The 22,329-nt window shown below is 50.6% G+C and overlaps 1 protein-coding gene across 1 annotated transcript in view; it reads left to right on the top strand.

Moving 5' to 3' along the window:
• The window catches only part of Efcab6 (EF-hand calcium binding domain 6), a 199,839-nt gene that overhangs the window by 161,057 nt on the left and 16,453 nt on the right, over nt 1-22,329 (top strand). The window contains exons 24-26 of the mRNA XM_075963519.1: nt 2,623-2,778; nt 6,679-6,877; nt 8,822-9,013. Coding sequence (XP_075819634.1) covers nt 2,623-2,778; nt 6,679-6,877; nt 8,822-9,013 — 547 coding nt within the window. The remainder of the gene's footprint in view (nt 1-2,622; nt 2,779-6,678; nt 6,878-8,821; nt 9,014-22,329) is intronic.

Here is a 22,329-nt window from a genome sequence, read left to right as displayed (position 1 = left end):
TTTACCCCTGGACTGTGTCGAAGTTACTGCACCCCAGAAACTGCAGGCCGAGAATTGAGTTTGTGAAATTCAGTGTAAAATACACGCAAGGTTGGTATAAATCAAATATGCCACAAACTGATGAAAAGTGGAATTTATCTTCAGCAGACAGGGCTGGCCTCATTACCCACGAGGGTCTTCACTCCCGTCTCTCCCCCCATGTGTGAGTAATGAGGCTCCTTGGCCCTCTGAAGGCATGCGCTTTCTCTCCTCTCTGCTGGTGGCAGTGCAGGGATGAGCTGAAGATAAGCGTGACACTACATTCTCATCCCCAGGACCAGATCACTCATACACTCCTGCTTGACCTCCTGCCTCCACGGCACCGTCTTACCAGAGAAGACAAACAACTGATCAGCTCCATTTTCTTAAAAAAAAAAAAATCATCTTGGCCCAGGCATGGTGCTGCCTGCTGGCAAACCCAGTGCTGAGGAGCTGGAGAAAAGTGGGCCCTTGGGGCTTACTGGTCAGCTGGTTCTCAACCTGGGGAGTTGCAGGTCAGGAAGGGACCCTGGCTCAAAACAAAGTGATGACTTCTAAGGAACAACACCCAGCACCACCACTGCTGGCTCCGTGCACACCAGCAGCACACACATAGATCCTGGCTTGCAGGAATCACTAAATGATGACCGCCCATCAGGGCAACTGGCTTTCTGAACGCCGATTGGATCAGTAGATGAACTGAAGGGATGGAGAAATAGGTTTTTGTCTCAATTGCAAGGATTTAATTTTGCTAGGCATGCCCTAGTACACGTTGAAGGTGAAACAGAGGCTTCTGTGGTCCTGTATCCATTCTCCAGGCCTTTATTCTGCTCTTAAGAATGAAAGTCAGAAAAGCCACAGTGATCAGCCCCGGGTGCAGGCCCTTTCTAGAAGGCACACGGAGAGGGGGCAGCTAAACCCAGCAGAGAAGGAAGGGAACAGCGGCGTCCTTGTCAGCCTCCCCGGCCAGAGCCAGAGGAGGACGAGACCCCGGAACAGTGCTGCTCAGTGTGGGCCGACAGTAGCTCTGCTTGGCGGCGTTTTTCCATCTCTGCTCCAAGCCCTCATTTACTCTGTGCACATGTTTACTCAGAAAGGGAAATAATTGCTGCTCACAAGACAGTCCAAGAAATGCTGAATGCCTCAATTTCTAAAAATATGTATCTCCCAAAACTGTTTTGATCCTCTCCACTTTCATCCGCTTTCATTTCGAAGAGCTGAGCGGGATGGCAGTGTCGTGTGACAAGCTGGGGCTCCGTAGCCGTAGCATGGGGCTGGGTTCACAGGACACCATAAGCAGCCCAAGGCATGTGCTGTTGGTACACTCAGGACACCCAGCATGCTCACCTGGGTCAGACGTCAGCATCTCGAGCCTCTTGCAAGTCAGGAGGCCCGCAAGGGAAGGGCCTGGGCCTCCACATGGCTTCTGCCAAGTGCCATTCTCTCTGCCGACCAGCCAGTGCCTCACTGCAGCCTGACTCTCCTGCATTCTGACAGTTTTGGTTCAGCGGTTTGTTTCCAGCCTTGCTCAAGGAGCCATCCCACAAATACGAAGTGGAGATGATGGACAAGAGCCAGAACAGATTTAACGTTTAGAACAGATAACCCATTCTGTCCCCCTCAGGGACAGCCAGGAACCAAGATGGCACCTGAGCTCACCAGGTGGGTGTTTCCCTCAGTGTCTTCAGAGAAAGATGCTTGGAGACATGGAAGACTGAAGAAGACAGAATTTAGACAGTCTGTCACAGGCCGCGCTAGGTAGGGGAGGCAGGAGAATGCATGTGCCCATGTACATGTGTGTGCTGTGGCTATTTGGAGGCCAGAGGTCAACCTCAGGTGCTGTTCTCCATGATCTTTGAGACAAGGCCTCTCAGGGACCTGGAGCTTGTCTTTAGGCTGGGCTAGCAGCTGAGACCCAGAGATCTCTGCCTGTCTGCCTTCCCCAGAACTGGGGTTGCTCACCAGATCACATGGGTGCTGGGGATTAAGCTCAGGCCCTCACACTTGCACAGCACAGTCCTGTCACCTTGGTGTTGGTCAGCTGGTGTCAAGTGAGACCAACTCCAGTGTTTACAACAGCAGTCCACTGCAGCTGTGGGGCTGGGGGTTCCTCGCACCAGCTCTTCTTCCTTCCTGCCAGCCCACTGTGCTGTGCGTGTGTCCTCTCCATGACCCCAGACCTGTCCCCCCTGTGATCTTGGTTCCACTGAGGATGCCTATTTGAGGCCCTTGTGTGCCCAACACCCACAGCAGCACACTCACATAGTAGGTGCACACTCGCATTTACTGAGGGAAGAGGCATTTTTCTTGCCTGCCATATCCTTGTGTTAAATTCTTGGTTCCCTTTGAAAAGCACCAGCTCTAACACAAACACAGGGCCGACATTTCTCCGGGGCAGTTTTGCTAATGATAGCAGTAATAAAACAGCAGTGGCAGAGGCTGATAGCTTTTCTCAGGGACACCTTTTCATGTAAACATCGCACCAAGCCCACAAAGCACCTTCCAAATTAGCTCTTGGCTGAGCAATCAAGTTGTCACAGCAGAGTGGGCATCAAAAATCGCTTTTCTCCTGGCTTTAGGTGTCTGGGGTGGCTTCTCTTTCAGGGAGAAGCTCATGGAACATTATGAAGAGATCAGCAAGGCACTCAACATGCTAGAAAAATCCAAGACGGGCTTTGCAGCCCTCTCCAAGGTGCAGAACGCGCTGCAAGAATGTGGGTGTTCCCTGAAGGAAGAGGAGCTCATCAGCCTTCTGAAGAGGTTGCCTGCTGTCCCCCCTCCCTTCCTCCCTCCTCTTCCCCCAGTATGTCCCTTGCTGTACTGGGCTGGCGATGCCGTTCTTTTTCCTTTTCTTCTATCTACTCCACACCGTTGACCTTGAGGTGACCTCCACTTGTTGCTTTGCTGTTCTGTGTTTTAGCCAGAAGCACAGAGACCAGTCTGGCCAGGGCTTAACTTCTCCCAGGGAAGTTCCTAGGAAGTAGCAGTCCTTTTGGCCATGCCCATGCCCCTGCCCCTGCCCCTGCCTCCCACGCCCACAGTCAGTAGCTCAAGGCTTTCTGCTCTTGGCCTTGGAATAGACCTTCTCCTGTCTCTCAGCCCTTAGCTTCTACCACCTCACACAAACACACAGAACTTAATGGCCCAGTTCTCTGTTGCTGGGCCTGACTCTGGGTGGTCCTCCAGCAGGATACACCTTCCCAGTGACCAGCCATCACTTTTCCTTTCTACACAGTACTGTCCTCAGGGTCATGTGATTATTCTTCCCTTTAGCTTAGTGTCCTGGTTCCTTGTCACCACTGATAAATCCCCAGCTCACCCTGTGACAAATGCCCTGTCCAGTGTGTTCAGTCTCCTAAGGCACGCTGTTTTGTGTTCTGTGATTTCTGGAAGTGTTCTTGTCTTAGCTCATTCATGAGTTCCACTCCTTTGTTCATTTTGAAGCCCCTGACACTGAACACTGAAGCCACCCTGACTCGACGCCGCAAGGGTTTGGATCTTTCTCCCTTAATTTGTATCTCTTACTTTCCTCTTGGGGTTCTAGGAGAGTGCCTCGGTTCTCACTTCCAACTCTTCTTTCTCTGACTGTCTCCCAGTCCTCTCGGTGTCGTTGTCCTGCAGCAGGTATACTGTTCTTGATTCACGTACATCCAATTTCATTTATCAGAAATTAGCAAACTGTTTTTCAAAATGTTCTTGGTGTGTGTGTGGCAGGGAGGGGGGTATGTTTTAGTGGGGAAAGGTGTTTGCTGCCAAGCCTGACCATCTCAGTTCAGTGCTCTGGGTTATGGAAGGAAAGAGCGAATTCCCTCAAGTTGCCCTCTGACCTTTACATGCAAACTGTGGCCCATGTACATGCATGCACTTATGCGTACATGATGAATACATAAATAAAAGTTTTAAGCCTTTTAAAACTGGTTTTCTCCACCTGGGAAATCTGTCCTCAGTGTGGCTTTTGCAACAGTCCTTCACGTTGGACACATCTTTCAAAAGCATGCTTATGTTACCAGGGATGCTGGGAGCAGAGTAGAAGGAAGTTCCCTGGAGAGGTGTCTGGCATGGTTTACACTACAGGCAAACCTGGTGCATTATCTCCTTGAAGTTCCCAATGTCAGCACCTTTAAAGCCTTTCTTGGGGATGCTAATTTACCAACAAATAGAGCATTGTCAGGTTAGACCCAGGGCTCCCAGGTGAACTTGAACTTGAGACAAATGGTATAGCACAAATCCCAGAGCACACTCAGGATGTGTTAATGCTGAACAACATCTGTCTGTTGGAAATTCTGCTCCTGGGGACCCTGGACCTGTGGGAGGACTATAGAATCCTTCAGTTAGTAGGCTGGCCTGAGCAAGGCCCCAGTATATCCAGCTCCCGGCCCTTCTGAAGGACAGTTGCCCTGGAGACAGAACGCAAATTCTTTGATCACTCAAATGCTCTGACACCCGCTTCCGTCTCCCATTGACTTCTGGTGGAGTCTGATGTGCTTCTTGCTTTTATCCTGCATAGGAACACTTTGCCCTTCCCTCTGGCTCCTTTTGCAATCTTTCTTTCTGTCTTTGGGATCCTGTGGTTTGAGTCTGTTGGTTTGCATCTGCTGTGCCTGGGTTTGCCTCGCTCCGTGTTCACCCAGCTTCCTGGACCTGTGGCTTGATCGCTCCCATTTCTTCTGGAAGTCTTGGCCATTATTATGAAATGCGGGCAGGGCCACCATTGTTGCTCCTGCTTCTGCTGCAGGGCCCTGCCTGTCCTGTGAGTCTGTGTTTCCCTCTCCGCTTACTCAGCTTCTCCCTTTTTGCCTGGGGTCATCTCCCCCACATAGCTCATGCTAGTCATGGCTATGTATGTTGTGTGATATGTGTGATACATGGAAATGAAGGGCCATGCCATCTTCAACTGCTCTCATGTTCTCTCCCTCCTCCCAGAGCCTTCCCACTGAATCTATTTCCAGGTGAATAAGAATTGGTATGTTCAATGAGTAAATCATGGGAAAATAATTAGTTAAGTGGTTCTGACAGAGTCTTGTTAAATTGTAGTTAGACTTGATACTTTTATAAACAGCACAAAAGGCCTGGGAGCTTCTGCGCTCCACCTCTCAATGGATGATCAACTTTTCTGTGCGTCAAAGCCTTAATAAGAATCCATCACTGAGTCGCTTGTTCCTCCTCAAAGACCCCTTGATGATAAACATCTTGACTATTGGTAATTGCATGTAGATTATTCTTTCCTGGATCCAAAATAGACTTTTCCAAACCCTCACAAGGAGGTCCGCATATGCATTTGCTTTCTTGCTGCATGTTAATACTTCGCTGGCAGCTCCTCCCTACACATGAAGCAGTGCTGATTATCTGTCTCCTTGTGTCCCTGTCACGTGATCCATGCCAACGCAAGCAGGCTGAGCTGCTCTGCAGCTGTACCTTGCAAAGCTAGGCTCTTGCCTCTCCTTCAGAAGCATCCGAGTCACTGAAAACTTCTCTTCTGCTCAAGCGTCTGAGCTGGTACTCAAGGGCTCCAGTAACCGAATCACAGAAGCAGCAACCTTTTTGTGTGCGTGTGCAGGTACACATGCATATGTGTATACACCACGCATGAATGTTGTCTGCCTTTTTCTTTTCTTTTTTTCTTTTCTTTCTTTTTTTTTTTTTTGAGACAGGAAACCAACCTATAACTCACCAAGTAGGCTATGGTAGCAAACCCCGGGCATCCACATGTCTCCTCCACCTCTGCATCTAGCCTTTAAAACAAACAAACGAAAGAATATGAGGACAGGATCCAGTTCAGGTCAGTGATCTGATTTAGCAGCCCTTTCCCATCTGAGCTATGTCCCCAGCTCAGGAGCTGGGGCAATGAAAGCATGAAATTTTATTCTGAGTCACACTGGGTGTATGTAGGAAACTCTCCAAGCTTACTCAAGTTATTCTTTTGCAATTTGAAGGGAATTGTTTCCCAGTCCAAGTTGAGGACACAAAGGGGCTGTCACTGCTCCATGGATGCCCTTGTGGGGACATATACTGAGATGGAGGTTTTATTGAGGAAATATTAAACTAGATAGGTTTCACACAATACCCTCAGAGAGCTTTGGGCCTGACAACCTCATTTCAGTGAGACTTAGAAAAGAATTTAGTGTGTTTGCCTCAGTTCCCCCGTCCTTGTACTCCCTCTGACACACACACTCCTCCTCTGAGTTCCCCTGCCATGCCTCCGTGCACACCACCATGACAGGAAGCTCCTCTCCAGCCCATAGCTCAGATGGCTGGTGCCCAGTTAGGTCTGCTGTCCTCCCAGTCCTTCCGCAAAGGCCCCAAGGGCGGGCCAGCATCTCTCACCCAGCAACCCTTGCTGCTTCCTGCTCCTTGAAACTCTGAGCCCCAGTGCCCAGCTGTCAGGTCTTGGGCCTTCAGGATAGGGCAGCCCAGCCCGTGGCCTCACCACTGGGCAGCCCTCAGTCTTGCCTCTCGTAGCTTTCACCTTGTTCCTCTCTGTGGTGACACTCATGTGTACACACAGAAACCAGCACAAGTGGGCCTGTGCCAGCAGGGTGGGTACCCTCTTCTTCAAGCCATTCTCTTCCCCCACACTGCCCCTGTATTCTGCAACTGTTTGTTGAATGAATAAGCAACTTTTCTTTTCAATGAATCTATTCTTTTCTTTTGTGGGAGCAGCTTGGGCATCAGTGTGCATAACAATTGCATCAATCCCCTCGACTTCCTGAGAGCACTTGAGATCAGCAAGACAAGCAAAGCTCAGCCAAAAGAAAGAGAAGAATGCTCGCCACGGACCAACTTCTCCAAGCTGAACCCCGAGGAGGTGGTGAAGAGCATGCAGGCAGTTGTGGAATCCTCCCAGCCTGCTTTGTTAAAGGTAGGGTAGATTGCAAAGAGCCCAGTCAGCTAAAGTCACCTCCATCCCTCCCAGCGGCTCCAAGCCCTGTCCAGATCCACCTCCCCCACAGTCTCCTGAGCATCTACTGGATCCAGGTTGTTGATTGGAGCAGTTTCACCTCCAGGATTGCTCCGTTAAAAAAAAAAACAAAAAACAATCACCCTGACCCTGCTCAGCCTGAGGCCAGGGCCAGCTAGAGATGGTCTAGAAACAAGCTGAAGCCACAGGACCAGGCAGGGAAGACAGAGTTTGTAGACAAGCTGAGACCACAAGACCAGGCAGGGAAGACAGAGAGTTCGTAGACAAGCTGAGACCACAGGACCAGGCAGAAAAGACAGAGTTCAGGGACAAGCTGAGGCTACAGGGTCAGGCAGAGAAGACAGAGACACCCAACCTCATACAAGGGATAAGATGAGGCTGACACTTGGGGCTATGCTCAGACCTCCACACCTGCACTTTGGCACACACATGCTCACATTCATACACACAAGTATAATTTGTTTTGAAGGACATAGAGACTGAATGACAGTGGCTCACATATCTCATGAGCTCTCAGTGTGCTTAAGAAAGTGACCCATGGGGATAAGTGATGTTAAAGTGGCCTTCAGAAGGTTTAACAGGACAGGAGGTGTCACGAAGACAGCTGTGAAGGAGACCAGAAAGCTGTGGGTCATTCAAGGAGAAGGGTGTTCTTCCGCTGTCCTTTGAGTGGCCCTTTATGTGATGTGGTGGCTGGAACTATGCTCCTAAAGGTGTGTCCCCAGCCTGGTCCACAGGTGGCTAGCATACCAACCCCAGGTGACAGTCAGCTCAGACCAGCAGATTGCCAGAGGCCACTAGGACCATGTGCTTGAGGCCCTTACCAGGAAGGGTGAGACTGGTTCAGGATGGCCACTAGAGGGGACCAGGCGTCTGAATACATCCCTGAGTGCCACTGCAGATACCACACACCTGTCTTGTTTCCAGGCAATACAGCAACACTGTACCCTTGCAGCGTTCTATAGATTTCAAAGTCCTTTCCTGGTCAGCCCCTACACCCATGCTGTGGCTAGCAGACCGAGTTTACCCACAGACACCCAGGAGGTTCAGGCCCCATGGCGAGAGGGAGCTGGACCCACACTGCTTCTCAAGCGTTATCCAGAATGCCGCGGTGTGTCCCACACCACATACCTTCCAGCACTCTTACAGCACAAACTGCTCGTTGGGCTTGGATCTTCGTTCAGATGGCTGTGCACCTGGTCCCCACATCCTTATACCTTTCTGTCAAAGACTCACTCACTCACAACCACCCTCAGCTAAGTCCGCTTCAGGGAGAATGCGCTGAAGTTGAGGGAGATCAGGACTTAGCCAAGCATCTAAGCCCAGGACCCAGGGCCAGGGACTGCCCCACTTCCTCAGTGACTGCAGGCTGTAAAGCTCTTCTGCCCCAAGGTGTTCCTACAAAGCACAGATGAAGAAAGCAGGCTCAAGGGAGCTGGACTGGAGGTTGCAGGCACATTAAATTTTTACTTTAAAAAAAAGTATCTTGTCAGGTGGTGGTGTCGCATGCCTTTAATCCCAGCACTCAGAAGGCAGAGGCAGGTGGATCTCTGTGAGTTCAAGGTCTACAGAGCTAGTTCCAGGACAACTAGGGTTTGTTACACAGAGAAACACTGTGGGGTGGAGGGGCATCTCAAGTCTACTGCTTGATACAAACTTCCCAGTGCAGTAAGAATGAATGATTTTCTTTGACCAGATGGAAAGAAATAAGTGTACAGTTCATGTTTTTACACCTTCCCAGTTGATGACCGCATGCCTCTACCTGCAGTGTGTCAGGGTGGCTGCACGGTTTGGCCCATGGTGTGGGCACAGCCCCTCAAGCATAGGCTGCAACATTCATTTGCCAGTAGCCTTAACAGCTTTCCTTGTGTTTGTTTGCTGTAGGCATTTTCTGCACTGGATAAAGAGGACACTGGGTTCGTGAAGGCTATGGACTTTGGAGATGTCCTGAAGAGTTTCTGTCAGAAACTAACAGATAACCAATATCATTATTTTTTGAGGAAATTAAGACTCCACCTAACGCCCACCATACACTGGAAATACTTCCTAGAGAACTTCGGCTCCTTCCTGGAAGAGGTAAGGTGTCGTCCTGCAACACAGCGACAAGGGACAGATGATTCAAAATGAAAAGCTGATGGACTGTGTGGAGGGCTGGAAGGGAAAGTGTATCCTCTACTTCGCGGGGAAGTGCTTTCTTTCATTTGAAAGAAGCCTGAGTGCTTGCTTTTATTCCTTGCCTTTCACACTCAGAGGCTCTTAGATCCCAGAAGATGTTCTGACGTCCAGGAAAACGAGGCCACGGTAGCCTACTGAGGGCTGCCCCGGCCGAGCTCCAGGCAGAGATGAATGTGCAGGTGGGGTGGGTCGTGACGGACACCCAGGTGGGAAGCCAGGGAGGACTCCATGGAGGAGCAATGGCAACAGCTGCCCACGGGGCTCTTCTCTGTCATGCCCGGAGAGGGACTCTGGATGAACTTGGCACTTGTCGCCAGCTTGCTTCCCATGGCTTCAGAAGTGGGATCAGCATCACTGATGGTTCCAGCCTAGATGACTGAGTAGACAGCCTTCCTTACAGCACTCTGTGTGACCTGTGTCACCTGCTGTGACCCCTGCCCGACCCCTGGGACCCCTGATGGAGGGATAGGAGGAACAAACCAGTAGATAAACCACAGAGAGCTTATGATAGATGGGGCTGTCTTCTGTGCTGACTGCTTTGGTCCTTTCTTGATGTCCTTTCCAGTTGTCTGTGTATGTGTGACCACATGTTGACACCCAAGCTCACTGTCCTCGGTCATATGTATAATAGGTAAGACCTAGAGAGGAGACAGAGCTAGTGGCAGGAACCTCCTGGTTAGGCACCACCTAATATAGTATGCCAGTTTTATAAGACTCTGGCCTGGAGATTCTGGGTAACCTCCCCAGTGAGTGAGTACAGGCTGATGTGTAAACCCAAGAGGCCTGGCTTCCAGTCTTCCACTTGTGGACATCCTCCTGCCTCAGCCTCCTAAGACTTGGGATTATAGTCATGAGCCAGCATGCCCAGTTTTCACTGATGTTAACATTGGCTTTAGTTCACTTACATAAGCTATTACAAAAAATAATCTCAATATTAAATGGAATCTGTCAAGAGCACACTAGTATTCTTGTACATGCATGTATACATATGTGTGTGTGTTCACACCCTTCTGCTGGAAGCATGTAGGTTATCTTGGGTTTCCTCCATGATAGACAATAACCTCTGTGCCTGTCTTCTGTGACACACATGTATTCATATACACGTATGTGTAAACATGCATGTGCAAGCATGCAGAGGAGTACACACACACACACACACACACACACTGCTGTTCCATGTGAAATAGCTATTGGTTCTGATGCTGCCTGCATCTCTTGGGTGGTTATTCAGTGCACACTGGACTTCCTGATGCTCCGTGGCCCCGCCATTCTCTGTGTTTTCAGCCACATTAGCCTCTGCCTTGGTGTTAATGATTTCAGCTGCAGAGATTGCAGCCCTTGTTGCCTGTAAGTTGCAAAGACCTTCTCCTGGTCTGTGGCAGGATTGTGATCTTCACGTCTGGTGGCCGTTGCTCTCCACTGTGGTTATGTTTTTCTTCCTCTTGTCAGAAACACAGTGTTTGTTGTACAGATTTCAGAAAAGGCAGCAGCCATGTGACCCCACAGTGATGGTGGCTTGTCACTGTGAGTGCTGTGAGCTCCCGATCATCCCTGGGTGTTTCCTCACTATTAACTGGGTGAGCGAGGTGACAGACGGCTTCCACCAAGTCATGTCCCTGCTCCTGCCCACTGCAAGAAAGGCAGTTTCCAGGCCGATGCTTCTGCACTTTGTTGAAGATGGTCTTTTCCATTTTTAATGCATTTGACACACTTCCTCCAGCTAGACCACTACCTTCGGGACCATTTTCTTTCCAACCACCACAGGTCCACTTGGTGTTGCTTGTATGTGGATGTGTTTAGGGCTGACCTCTTGGGGTTGGATAACCTATCAGGGAGCTCATCTTTGGGGAAGTCTGGGTTTCCCTCTCTTAAGAGCCGTTAATTACCTGTGTCTCTCCATCTAGGAGTGGAGCTTGTGAGATTCCCCCATCCACCGTGGCGTGTCCACTCGTCATTGTTCAGGTCTTGTTTAGGCAGCTGTGGTTTTGAGATATCATGGCCACAGCCTCCCTGTCATAGCTAGAAGACACAGTCTCCCAGCAGACTTCTGGTTTTCTGGTTCTAACCATTTTTCAGCCTTCCCTTCCACAATGTTCCCCCCAAGGCTCAGGAGAAGGGTTGTATTGTAGATACATCCATTGGGACTGGACACCCTGTGGTCATCTGTTGTCTTCATTTTGGCCAGTTTTGACTTTCTGTGGTATCTCTGTCCATGATGTCTCCATCTGTTGTGAAAAAGGAGCTTCTCGGATGAGGGGTGAGAGCTACATTTATCTGTGGGTGTAGCAAGATTAATAAAAACTCAGATATTGGGATTCAGCCTCAAGACCAGAAAAGCAAAACAGCCAGCCACTGGCTCGTAAGTCTTTCTCAATCTGAAATGGCGATCCTGCCTTCAAGAATCCTCAGAATGAGACTGACTGAGAGTTGTCTCCTCCCATTTTATAATCCTCTCTAGTACTGGAATTAAAGGCCTGCACCACCACCACCTGGTTTCTATGCAAACTAGTGTGGCTACTGGGATTAAAGGTGTGTGTCACCACTGCCTGGTCTGTAAGGCTGACTAGGGCAGCTGTTTTACTCCATGATCTTCAGGCAAGCTTTGTTTGTTAAAATACAAATGAAATATCACTGCATGTGAGTATAAGAATAGGTATTTAGGCCGCAGTTAGGATTGTGCTGGTTTAGGAATGTGCCTGCCCAGTTTCTAGTGCTGGAATCCAATTATGGTCCGCATGCTTGCGTGATGAGCGCTTTATCTACTGAACCACCTCCCCAGACCCCATATGTCTACATTTTAAAGAAGCCCAGCACAAAAATGCCTGAGATCAAAGGGCAGGAATATCTTTATTGATCTTGAAAGCAACTCCCTATAAGATATTTTTAAACAGTTGTCTATATTAGATTGCATCATATGAAATCAACATTTTTTTTGAAGTCTTCGGTGACTGAATGTGGGTAGTACTCATGGCTTTAGGGAACATCTGTGGTTGCCACATGTGTCCATCATACACTAGTTAGCTTGAATTCATTGCTTTCAAGGGAGAGTTGAGACTGTCCCTCTGTTGATCAATGTGGCTGTTTTGGGGCATGTAGCAGTTTGAAAATGATCCACAAGGGGAGTAGCTCTAATGGGAGATGTGGCCTTGTTGGAGGAAGTGTGTCACTGTGGGGGTGGGTTTTGAGGTCTCCTATGCTCAAACTACTTCCAGTGAGGCAGACCACTTTCCGTGACCTACAAGTCAAGATGTAGGACTCTCAGCTCCTTCTCCAGCACCATGTCTGCCTGCATGCCACCGTGTCCCCCATGATGACAATGAACTAAACCTGTGAACTGTAGCCACCCAATTAATTGATTTCCTTTATAAGAGTGGCCTTGGTCATGGTGTCCCTTGACAGGGTCCTTCTCTCTGCTCCTCTGCATGGGTCTTTCCAGGCAGGCTCTGTAAGCAATGGGGTTTGGGGTCTGCTAGAGGTTTCAGCACTCTTGGGGTTCCTTTTACAATTATTTTTAATTTTTAAATTTTTTTTATTTGTTTGTGTCTGGGAGCGTGCATGCATGCTGTCCAGAGAGGCCAAAGGTGTTGGATTCCGCTGGAGCAGAGTTACAGGAAATTATACATCACCTGGTGTGTGGTCCCTGCCTTCCAGAGTGCCTGCTCCAGCCCAGGGGATAGTGAACAAGGGCTAGGTCAATTGCCTGATGTGAGGGTGTGCTCCAAAACAGGTGGAAAGCTGGAGACAGGCCTGTGTGAGAGGGAGACTTATGGGAGAGGGGTCTTGGCTAAGACTGTCAGGAATGATCAGGGCCTATCAGCATGGGGTCACTTGCATGTGGGTGAAGTTGAGGTCTTTAGGAAGATTTGTGCCAGGTTTAAGGTCCTAAGGTAACTAAGGCAGATGCTAGTGTGGAAGTGCCCACGTCTGCTCAGGCGGCACAACAAAAGACCCGTAGAAGCCAGATGTGGGAGAGGCAGAGCCTGTACCTCAGTGGTCACACAGGACCACCCCGGGGGGGGGGGAACTACCACTAAGGCTCTACCTGGGGCACTTGGAGGCGCTCATGCCAGCTATTAGGGGTTCTCTTTATAAGTCACCTCACCTCCAGACACACTTTGCCCAACACCCCATGAGGGTTCTGGAGGAAGGGCCAGTGGAGTGATACTAAGTGATCAGCAGTGGAAGACGGGAAGAGCCCAGCCCACAGAGGCGGCTGCTGCCACCCTCTCTATGCCTTTGTTTATTAGCGATTACCTGTACCACAGTGAGGAGGATGCCGCAGAGAGGTAGCCGCACCTGGTCCCTGCACACCTCCCAGCATTCTGAGGACACCTGGCTGAGAGGTGAATACCTCAGCCTGGGTGAACCACAAGATGCCATTTACCAGGATTTCAAGCCGAGCCAGGGACCACAGGCTTAAGGGACCATAGGCCCCTGTGAAGGGAATCATCACACAGACACCATGTGGGTGTCCTTTGTCCTGTTTACTCACCAGTTGGAGCAAGAAGCGGGGACAGAGGCCACCCACCAGCTCTTAAGTGCTCTTCAGAGCGTAGGTGCCTTGCTCTGGGCCACCAAGAATGACTGAATGACTGGGGACTCCTGCTCCATGTGACTGGGAAGGTGGAGGGAAGCTGAAGCTTTCCTCATTGAACCTGCTACAGCTTAATCCCAGGCTCTTCACCAGGAAAGGTCAGAAGTGATAGGGCTGGGTAAAGCATCTCTTAAGCTCATTAATGGGACACCAGTCATCCTTTCCCTCTGCGGACACAGAGGAAGCAAGTAATTAAAGAGATTACTGGTGTAATTAAGGAAGCCAGCACCTTCTGCAGAAAGGAAGTCAGCAGAGATCACTGCCTATCCATGGCCGCTGGATCCTTGGGACGTAGGACTGTGCTCATGCCCTCAGTGAGCCCTTCAGTGTACGGACAGAGTGTAATCCTCATCTCACTCCGCCCGTTTGCCATGCAGTGTGAGCCTCAATGTCTCTTCTCAAACATGTCTGTGCTCTCCCGTCTGGTGGTTGTTGAGCAGGCATGTGGGTCTTGAACCCTTCCCACAGGGGCACCTGTCATTCTATATCTTAGGTCCTGGCTCCCACTCTGGCTGGTTTGCACAGGCTCCTTCTACTTCCAGAAGCACCGATGCAGTTGGTGCTTGGCAAGAAGCAGGGTCAGGGCAGAAGAGCCCACCAAAACTGGAGTCCCACTGTGGGCAGGCCCAGGAGTCCACCTGAGCCAGGCCTGAGGTCCCATGCCCGTCACACTCACAGGAAAACCAGTCTGTGGTTATCGAGGCCAATGGAGCCATGAAGGTGACCCCAGTGTTGATCATCGGAAACCCTTTACACTGACTTCAGGATAAGACACTTGGACCTCTCCAGCATTTAGGAGGAAAGATGCATGTTAGACTTGAAATGTGACCAGTGACCAGCTTAGAGGGCAGCAGTCAGCTAAGGACAGGTGCTGGGTGACAGCTCAGGCCGCTCTTCGTGTTCCTGTCCCTCCCCAGCCAAGCTCCCCCTCGCATCCAGAAAAACATTCCCACACCCAAGTGCTTTGTGTGAAGACAGCATCTCCCTGCTTGAAGAAAACCAGTCCTGGTCAGAGTATTTTTGTATCTATTCAGTACCAGGGGTGGTTTAGCAATGATGCCAGCTGGTCATGCCAGGAAGCCAGGAGGTAACCTCAGGGTCACGGTGTCAAGGAACTCCTGCAGAGAATGGCTATGATCAGAACCCTCTCCCAGGCTGTACATGGTGGCTCCTCACATCCCAGGTCCAGGCACGTGATGGACACGGGAGTGTCCTCAGAGGACCCCACTGGGTGACCCAGCTTGACAGAAATGACCATTCCAAAAACAAACAAAACCTGGAAAGTTCTATTTCGTGGCCCCTGCGGACACCTGACTGGAGTGGGCTGAGAAATTAAGAAGAAAGGACAAATTGCCCACCCAGTGATTGTGCCTGGCCAACTGCTGCCACCCTCCTGTAATCCACAATCAAATGTCACCATACAGGTGGACATTAGGAAGGTGCTCTGAGCCGGCCACGTTCAGGCATTCCCATGAGTCCCCGTGGTTGGTCCCATGATGCTGCTGCATGCTGTGAGCAGGCTGCATCAGTGCTGTATCACAAAGGAAGAAACTGAGGTTTAGAGATCTGTGGCACCTTCCCCTGCCTCCCCCGCACCATCACGTGCAACCCCCTGAACTAGATACCTAGGGCTGGGATTAGAATCCCACACCCTGGAAACTCATATGCTCAGTTTCCCTCCGGTAAAGTGAAGGCCCTTAGGACTGTTACACAGATTGGCCGCACTGTGGCGGACACAGCTTCGCAGGATCCCTGGCCCAGCAAGCACCGAATGTCTGTATTCGTTTCCTGCCAGACTCCCGTTTGTGCCGAATGCTTGGTGATGATGTGGTCAGTGGTGTGGAAGTTATTTGAGTAGAGGAATTTATTAGCATGCTCATAAACGACTTCGCCTGAGTTTATTGAGTCATTGAAGGGCCAAAGGGGCGGCTTTGACGCTTTGCACTTTAGGGCAGTTTCATGCTCTAGAAGGGTTTGTGAGGCGGGATTCTGCACGGGCCTGTGTGGAGTGTGTGTGAGTGCCCACTGTGTGCAGAGGTGAGTTGGAGACGTAGAAGAGTGCGGCAGAGGGGGCGGTGAGGGAGCAGGCAGGGCTTTGCTGAGGAGCCTGTGAGGGCGAGTTAGAAGCAGCGGGAGAGGCTACCCGCACCCTGTTTCCTCCCTTCACAGCTCTAGTCTGGTACCTGGCATCTGCCCTGTAGGGTTGGGAATTTCTGAATCCTCTTCCAAGGAGGCTGTTGTGTTCTCCTGCATGGCTGTGGCAGGAATCATCATGGGTGCCTACTGGCCTGTTTCTGGAGTGGGACCACTTTGAGCTCTGTCACTGGCAGGAGGACCCTGAGGACAGCATAAGTCTCACCTCTCAGAGCCCAGCCCTGTGGCTTTATGAACTGGAAAGCCCCAGCTGCTCAGGACAGTGGGAGGATCACAGAAACTACATGGTCTAGCCTGTGCCCCGTGAAGGCAGCACAGTTCAGCATGGCCGGCAGCTTCTAGGTCAGCCTCAGCAAGCACTGACAAGGTTGGTTTGATTTAGGGCCTTTCCAGAGACATTCTGGAAGCCAGGAATTCTCTAGGCAAAGCTGTAATTAGCAACCTCAGAAGGAAATGCTTATTTTGAGGGAATATGGTCCATCGTGGCAGGCAGCAGGCCCTGGGCAGCTCCATGGTGACGGAAATGTGTTCACATCTTTAAGGATCGGGAAGCAGAGAGGGGACTAGAACCTGGGCTGGGAATCTCAAGGTCAGTGACATATTCCTCTAGGCGGGCTCCACTTCCTAATCCTCCCACAGTCTCCCAGTTGGGGGCCAAGTGTTCAAACTCATGAGCCTGTGGAAACATTTCACATCAGCCTCCACAGTCCTCAGGCCACAGAACACTCGGGATGGAGCCTGGGGTGGTGGTATTACTGCCTCACCATGCAGAGAGCCCTGGGTCTTGACACCTGTCTAGGACAGTCTTCCCTGGGGCATGAGCACCACTCTCCCCTTCTTGCCTCTGCCCTACCTCTCAGGCAGGCATCACAGGTGGGCAGTGGGCACCTTCCTTTCCAGAACTCAGGCTTCATTTTCATCTGGGTTTTCAATGCTCCGTTTATTTATTTATTTATTTTGGACAGGCAGTTTTGCCATTATTGTTATTTTTAGCATTCATTTTACCCACTGTAAATACAAATGAAGACACAGTACAATTAATTTCCTTGCTAATCAAAATATTTGATGAAATGAAGCAATTTTTCAATTCCTGGAACTAATTATAGGCGTTCTCTAGAAGGAAGTGCCGAGCTCGATGCTGTTTCTAATTAGGGTCCTCTTCTTACCGGCTGAGTTCTTGTGGATGAGGTTTCAGGAGGTTCCTCGCTCTGGGGGATGGTGAGTAACACTGTAGGATCATCTCTGAGTCCTGAGAGCAGAGTGGCCCTGTGAAGCATGGTCGGATGGGCTGGCTCTGACCTTCAGAGTTGAATTGTACACCTGTGGGTTTGTGAGCCGATGTTGTCATGGACCTCACTCTCTAACCGCCTTGACTGAACCTGCTTGCTGTAGGGAAGGTTAGTGCCTCTGCCCCATAGGTGCCTCAGTAGTATTAAAGACACCAGCAGTTGGGCTCCTCTTCCTGAAGGTGTGCCCTGAGTCCACACATACACACACGCACACGCATACACACATACATGTATACACACATGCACATGCACACATACGCGCACACACACACGTGTGTATACACACACGCACACGCACACGTATACACACATACATGTATACACACATGCACATGCACACATACGCGCACACACACACGTGTGTATACACACACGCACATGCATACACACATACATGTATACACACATTCACACATACGCACACACACGTGTGTATACACACACGCACACGCATACACACATACATGTATACACACATTCACACATACGCACACACACACACACGCATACACACACATTCCTCTTTGTTCCCTGCACGGATTCCTATTCCCAGGCACCTTTACAGTAAAGCTGGATGCTGGCGGAAGGTTTCTGCATCTGAAGACGACGGCAGTGTCTTCTCTGATTAGGAAGAACATTCCTCTTAGTTATAGAGAAAAAGCACAATTTCCCCCCATTCATATGGGACACAAAAGCGCCAGACCGGGAGCCATCTGTTCTTCCCTGGCGCCCACGGGTGCTCAGTGAGGCTGCTGGGAGTTGAGCTGAGAGGCAATGGGAGCTGGGGGGCCGGAGCCCAGCAGGCATTGAGCAAAGCCCGAGGGAGCCTAGCTCTGCCTCCAGGGTTGCATGGGATCTCTGGGAGGTATTGGCACACATATGGGGCAACAGTACCACAGTGATTGCCACAGTGGCCTGAGGACCATCATGCCAGGGCTTTGTGGTGGTTTAGAGGTGGTGACAGTAGTTGACCCAGTGGGTGGGGTTTTCAGTGACCTTCCTTTGTGCGATTTCTGTGCTTTCTGAATGACCTCAGTGGAACTGCAGGCATGACTGGTCCATAGGAAAGACACATCTGCAGCATGAACTGCCGTGTCAGCACGAGGTTCCCATCTCCTTACTGCCTTTTTGCCATCTTAGACCTTGAACATCTTGGACAGCATTAAGGTCCTCCCTTTGCCCACCTCCCCCTTCTAGCTGAGAGGGGAATGAGGTCATCAGCACAGTGAGTGGCCACTCCCCAGATGCAGGAGGGACGTGCTTAGCTGGTACTGGGTTATGAGTACTGCTCTGCCGGCTCTGTGCCTTCATAACAGTGTCAGGAGGGGCATTACACAGACAGCCATGTCCCTTCTTGAAGGTCCTCCCCCTCACCTGGGGCATTGCCCACATTTCTCTCCCCTGGGACACTAAGTTCCATGTCAACAGAGCCTGGAGAGCCATTCCTTACCTGGGTCTCCAGGTAACATAGGTGTGCCACAGATATCATCAGTAAGTGCCGCCTACTCCAGTCCCTGTGGATGGCGGTTTCACCCTAAGTGGATGGCTCCGGCAGGGGTGTCACCCACTCCCCAGACCCTGAGGCTCACTCTGACCACTGCTTTCTGGATGGAGCAGCACACATGGACAGCAGAGGAACTAGATAACATCAGAGATGACATGAGTCTGGCCGGCACCTTGCCTTGTCACCACCACTCAGACTACAGGCACATGGGGTGTACGTCATGGTATGCACAGGTGTGCACAGGTGTGACCATTCCTTATGCAGCCACCTTGTGGTCTTTCTCCATTCCTTCTCCTCCATTACTGATGCTTTCTGGCTAAGTTCTCCCTGGGAACCTTCTAGCGGCTGCACTGTAGCCCATCTATAAAAATAGCACTCTCCCTAACCATGTGCCTAAAGTTGGTGGTCATTGCCAAGGCTTTGCTTTAGAAACCGTGCTCATTTGTTCTAGTTTATTTTCTAAGGAGACTGCCAGGAGAGCGAGGGCTGGCCACCAGGACGCTTTCTGGCTCCACAACGTTCTTCCTCCTCTCCAGCGTAGAGATGGCCAGAGCTCATAGTTGGCTAAAGCAGGCTCTTGCTGTCATTTCCATTTCTTTGCCTCCAGACAGTTGAACCATGACCACCACTCAGGGCAGGCAGAATCCTGTCCCCTCCATCACTATACCACTGGCAGCGCTGGCATCATTGAGTGTCTGCTGTTTGTTCCTTGGTTCCATGGTGCCTCGCCATCTCCCCTGACCTCTAGGGACTAACTCCCCGGGAAAGAGAGATGGAACCCTTGCTGTCTGTGAAGTTCATCTGCCAGAGTGAGAAAGTAAAAGTGAGTGTAGAGGTCAGAGACAAGTGTGACAGGAAACCATCAGGGGAGGGGACACGTGGATGGGTCTCTGAGATGCCACAGAGTGCAGGAGGAAAGGGGACAGAGAGTACACAGGCTCCCAGAGCAGTGCTGCACCCATAGTGTCCTGCAGGTAGCAGGAGCTCTTAGCTGGAGTTAGGCAAGTAAGGTCACAGAATGTAGGAGCCTATTGTGAGGCTGGCCTCTTGTCCTGGGGGTCTGAGGAGCCCTTGAGGGTCTGGCCTTTATTGGATAGTCACTTATAGAAAAGAGCCTCCTCAGGGGAGCATGCCCAAACACGGGTACAAGAGACTGTCATGGTGAGGTGAGAACGGACTGAGCTGGTGGGGTTTGTGAGTGTTTTGGATGTGGGATCAGGTGGCTACAGGCCTTGGGGCTGGGGATAGGGGTTCCATTTGCTGAGGCAGAAACAGCGCAGGGTTCCATTCTGCTGGTGGTGTTCCGGGGAGAAGGAGTCTCTTTGAGGAAACTGGTAAGCTGCAGCCCCTCACCGGGGCCATCTACTTAAGGCAGCCACTCTACTGTCTAGTGCTGTGACATTGTGGCCAACAGGCCTCTTGATCAAAGGCTCCATGGAGGGGGCTGATTTCCCATCACAGGTAGGCAGAGCTGATGTCCAGCAACACAGACGAAGTCTCATCCAAGCTCCATGATTCTCCCTAGACCATAGTTACATCCAGTTTCAGTATCTTTGGGTCAGACCCCCCTCATTGCTAGCCTTTCCTAAAACTGTATGACTGCATATTTTTATCATCAATGTAGTTGGCAAAATGTTTTTGAGTCCCACCTCCTTCCCCATATATTCATTAAAGGTATGTGGGGAAAGGGGGAGGAAGAGATGAAGGGAGAGAGATAGATGGTTGTGTACAACCTCAGCTGTAATTCCCCAGGAGCCAACCACCTTGTTTAGAGATAGGCTCTCCCACTGGCCTGAGACTCCATTAGTCTAAGCTGACTGGTCCATGAACCCCAGATATGCTCCTATCTCCCCTTCCCCAGGCTGGCATTGCAGAGCCACACCACCCTGTCCCCTTTATAGGGTAAGACCTAGGGATCCAGTTCAGGTCCCCGTGCCTATGCAGCAGGTGCTTTCCCACTGAGCCGTCTCCCCAGGGCCCAGAGAAGTTTTCTTAGAACTTGAAAGGGTCTTTGCGGCTTGCATATGACTCTCCATCAGGAACAGGGCCTTGCTCTCCATCCATCCCTGACTCAGTAGATGCAGGTTTCCCTCAAGAGGCTCTGTCGTTCTCGGGATCTCACCTGTGTGTTTGGCCAGCCTTTAATGGATGCGGGATTCTCCTCACTTCAACTGATAAGCCATCCATGGCTACTGCTTTTCAAAAGCAGGTTTTAGCTCAGATTGGACCGCTTTCCTAAGTTGTTTGGAGACTTTCTAGCCAATGTGTCTTATCTAACAATGTGTCTTATTCTTCATCTTCTTGTCTTATCTCAAATGGTGGCTCTTCTAAAAAAATGTGTAAGGTAGGCCAGGTGTCTATCATTCCATCATGGAGAAGGTTGAGGCATGGAAATGCTGAGTTTGTGGCCAGCCTGGGTTACATAGATAAATCATAGAACAAATAGATGAAGCCCAGCTGTAAAGGACAGGCAGTGGGCAAAGATGGTAAAGATGCTGCCCCATCCTGGAGAATCCATGACTGGAGCCCTTGTAGAGGTAGGAGAGAACCAACCTCATGACTGTCCCCCTCGTAGTCACCTCAGTCACCTCACAGTCATTACCTCAGGTCAGTTTTATTTACCCCAGCCCAGGAGAGGAGGAAACAGGCAAAAAGTAGGCAAGCTACTTGTATATTCTCCTCGTCAGGCAGAGGTGGAGTCAAGCTGGAGCCAGCCATGGGCCTGCCTTTCTCCCACACTGAGCTGCCCCCCCCCCCCAGTGTTTCAGGTGTGCTTTTGGACTTAGAGGCAGGACTCCACACTAGGAGGGTACTCTCTGGTCCCTGGATGCTGACCCACTATGGAAGGATAAGGATGCGAATTCTGAAAGGCATGTGACACACCAGTGATTTCACTTTGATTTTTCTCAAGTGAGAGAAGATGCTTCTCTATCTTACAAATGACTTCAAGGAGGCGTGTGAGAGGGCTGGGATCTAAGTGGAAGTGTGTGTCTGTGTTCCCAAGGACACTCCCAGCTGCTGCTGGGGTTTGCTACAGTTTTATAAAACATGACGCCAGACAGTGACAGAGTGCAGATATTGCTGTGAGATCATTTAAAGCATGGCCACGTTGGACTACTCGTTATAAGGATCTGCTGTCTAAACCTGCTGAATGTCTAGCACAACCGTGGTTCCACAGTAAGAGCCAGAATCAAAGCAAGGTCATGATGAGTCCCATCAATCAGGATATCCCGGGGCCAGGGCTGGAACCAGGGCCAGGACCATGGCCAGTGCTCCTGCGCTGGATATCTTGGATTCTCTCACCACTGGGTTATCACTGGCCGGGTCTTTACCATCAGACCATAACTTCCCTCCCCCAGGTCTAGCGTTAGGAGGGTTGGCTCACTCTGCAAGGAGGTACTTTTCAAAGCTGTCTCCTACCTTGCAGGAGGTGGAAGACTCTATTAACACACACCTTGACCCTTTGGGTCTCCCAAGCCTGGCTGCATCACGGTGACCAGTCTCCACAGAGACCTGATTTAGCTGGCTCCAAATAAACTGAGAGTTTTCCTGGCCCCCTGCTTGCCACTCCGGTCCATCTATCCCCCATAGTGAAGTGCCAGACACTGAAGGTGGGGTTTGCCCCCCCCCTCAGATCTTCACTGCAAGCCCTTTGCTTGCTCATAAAGTTCCTTTG

Source organism: Microtus pennsylvanicus, chromosome 2, assembly GCF_037038515.1.
Source record: "Microtus pennsylvanicus isolate mMicPen1 chromosome 2, mMicPen1.hap1, whole genome shotgun sequence".
Classification (NCBI taxonomy): Eukaryota; Metazoa; Chordata; class Mammalia; order Rodentia; family Cricetidae; genus Microtus; species Microtus pennsylvanicus.
The sequence above is the reverse complement of the archived record's forward strand: the minus strand, read 5'-3'. Positions and strand labels throughout refer to the sequence as shown.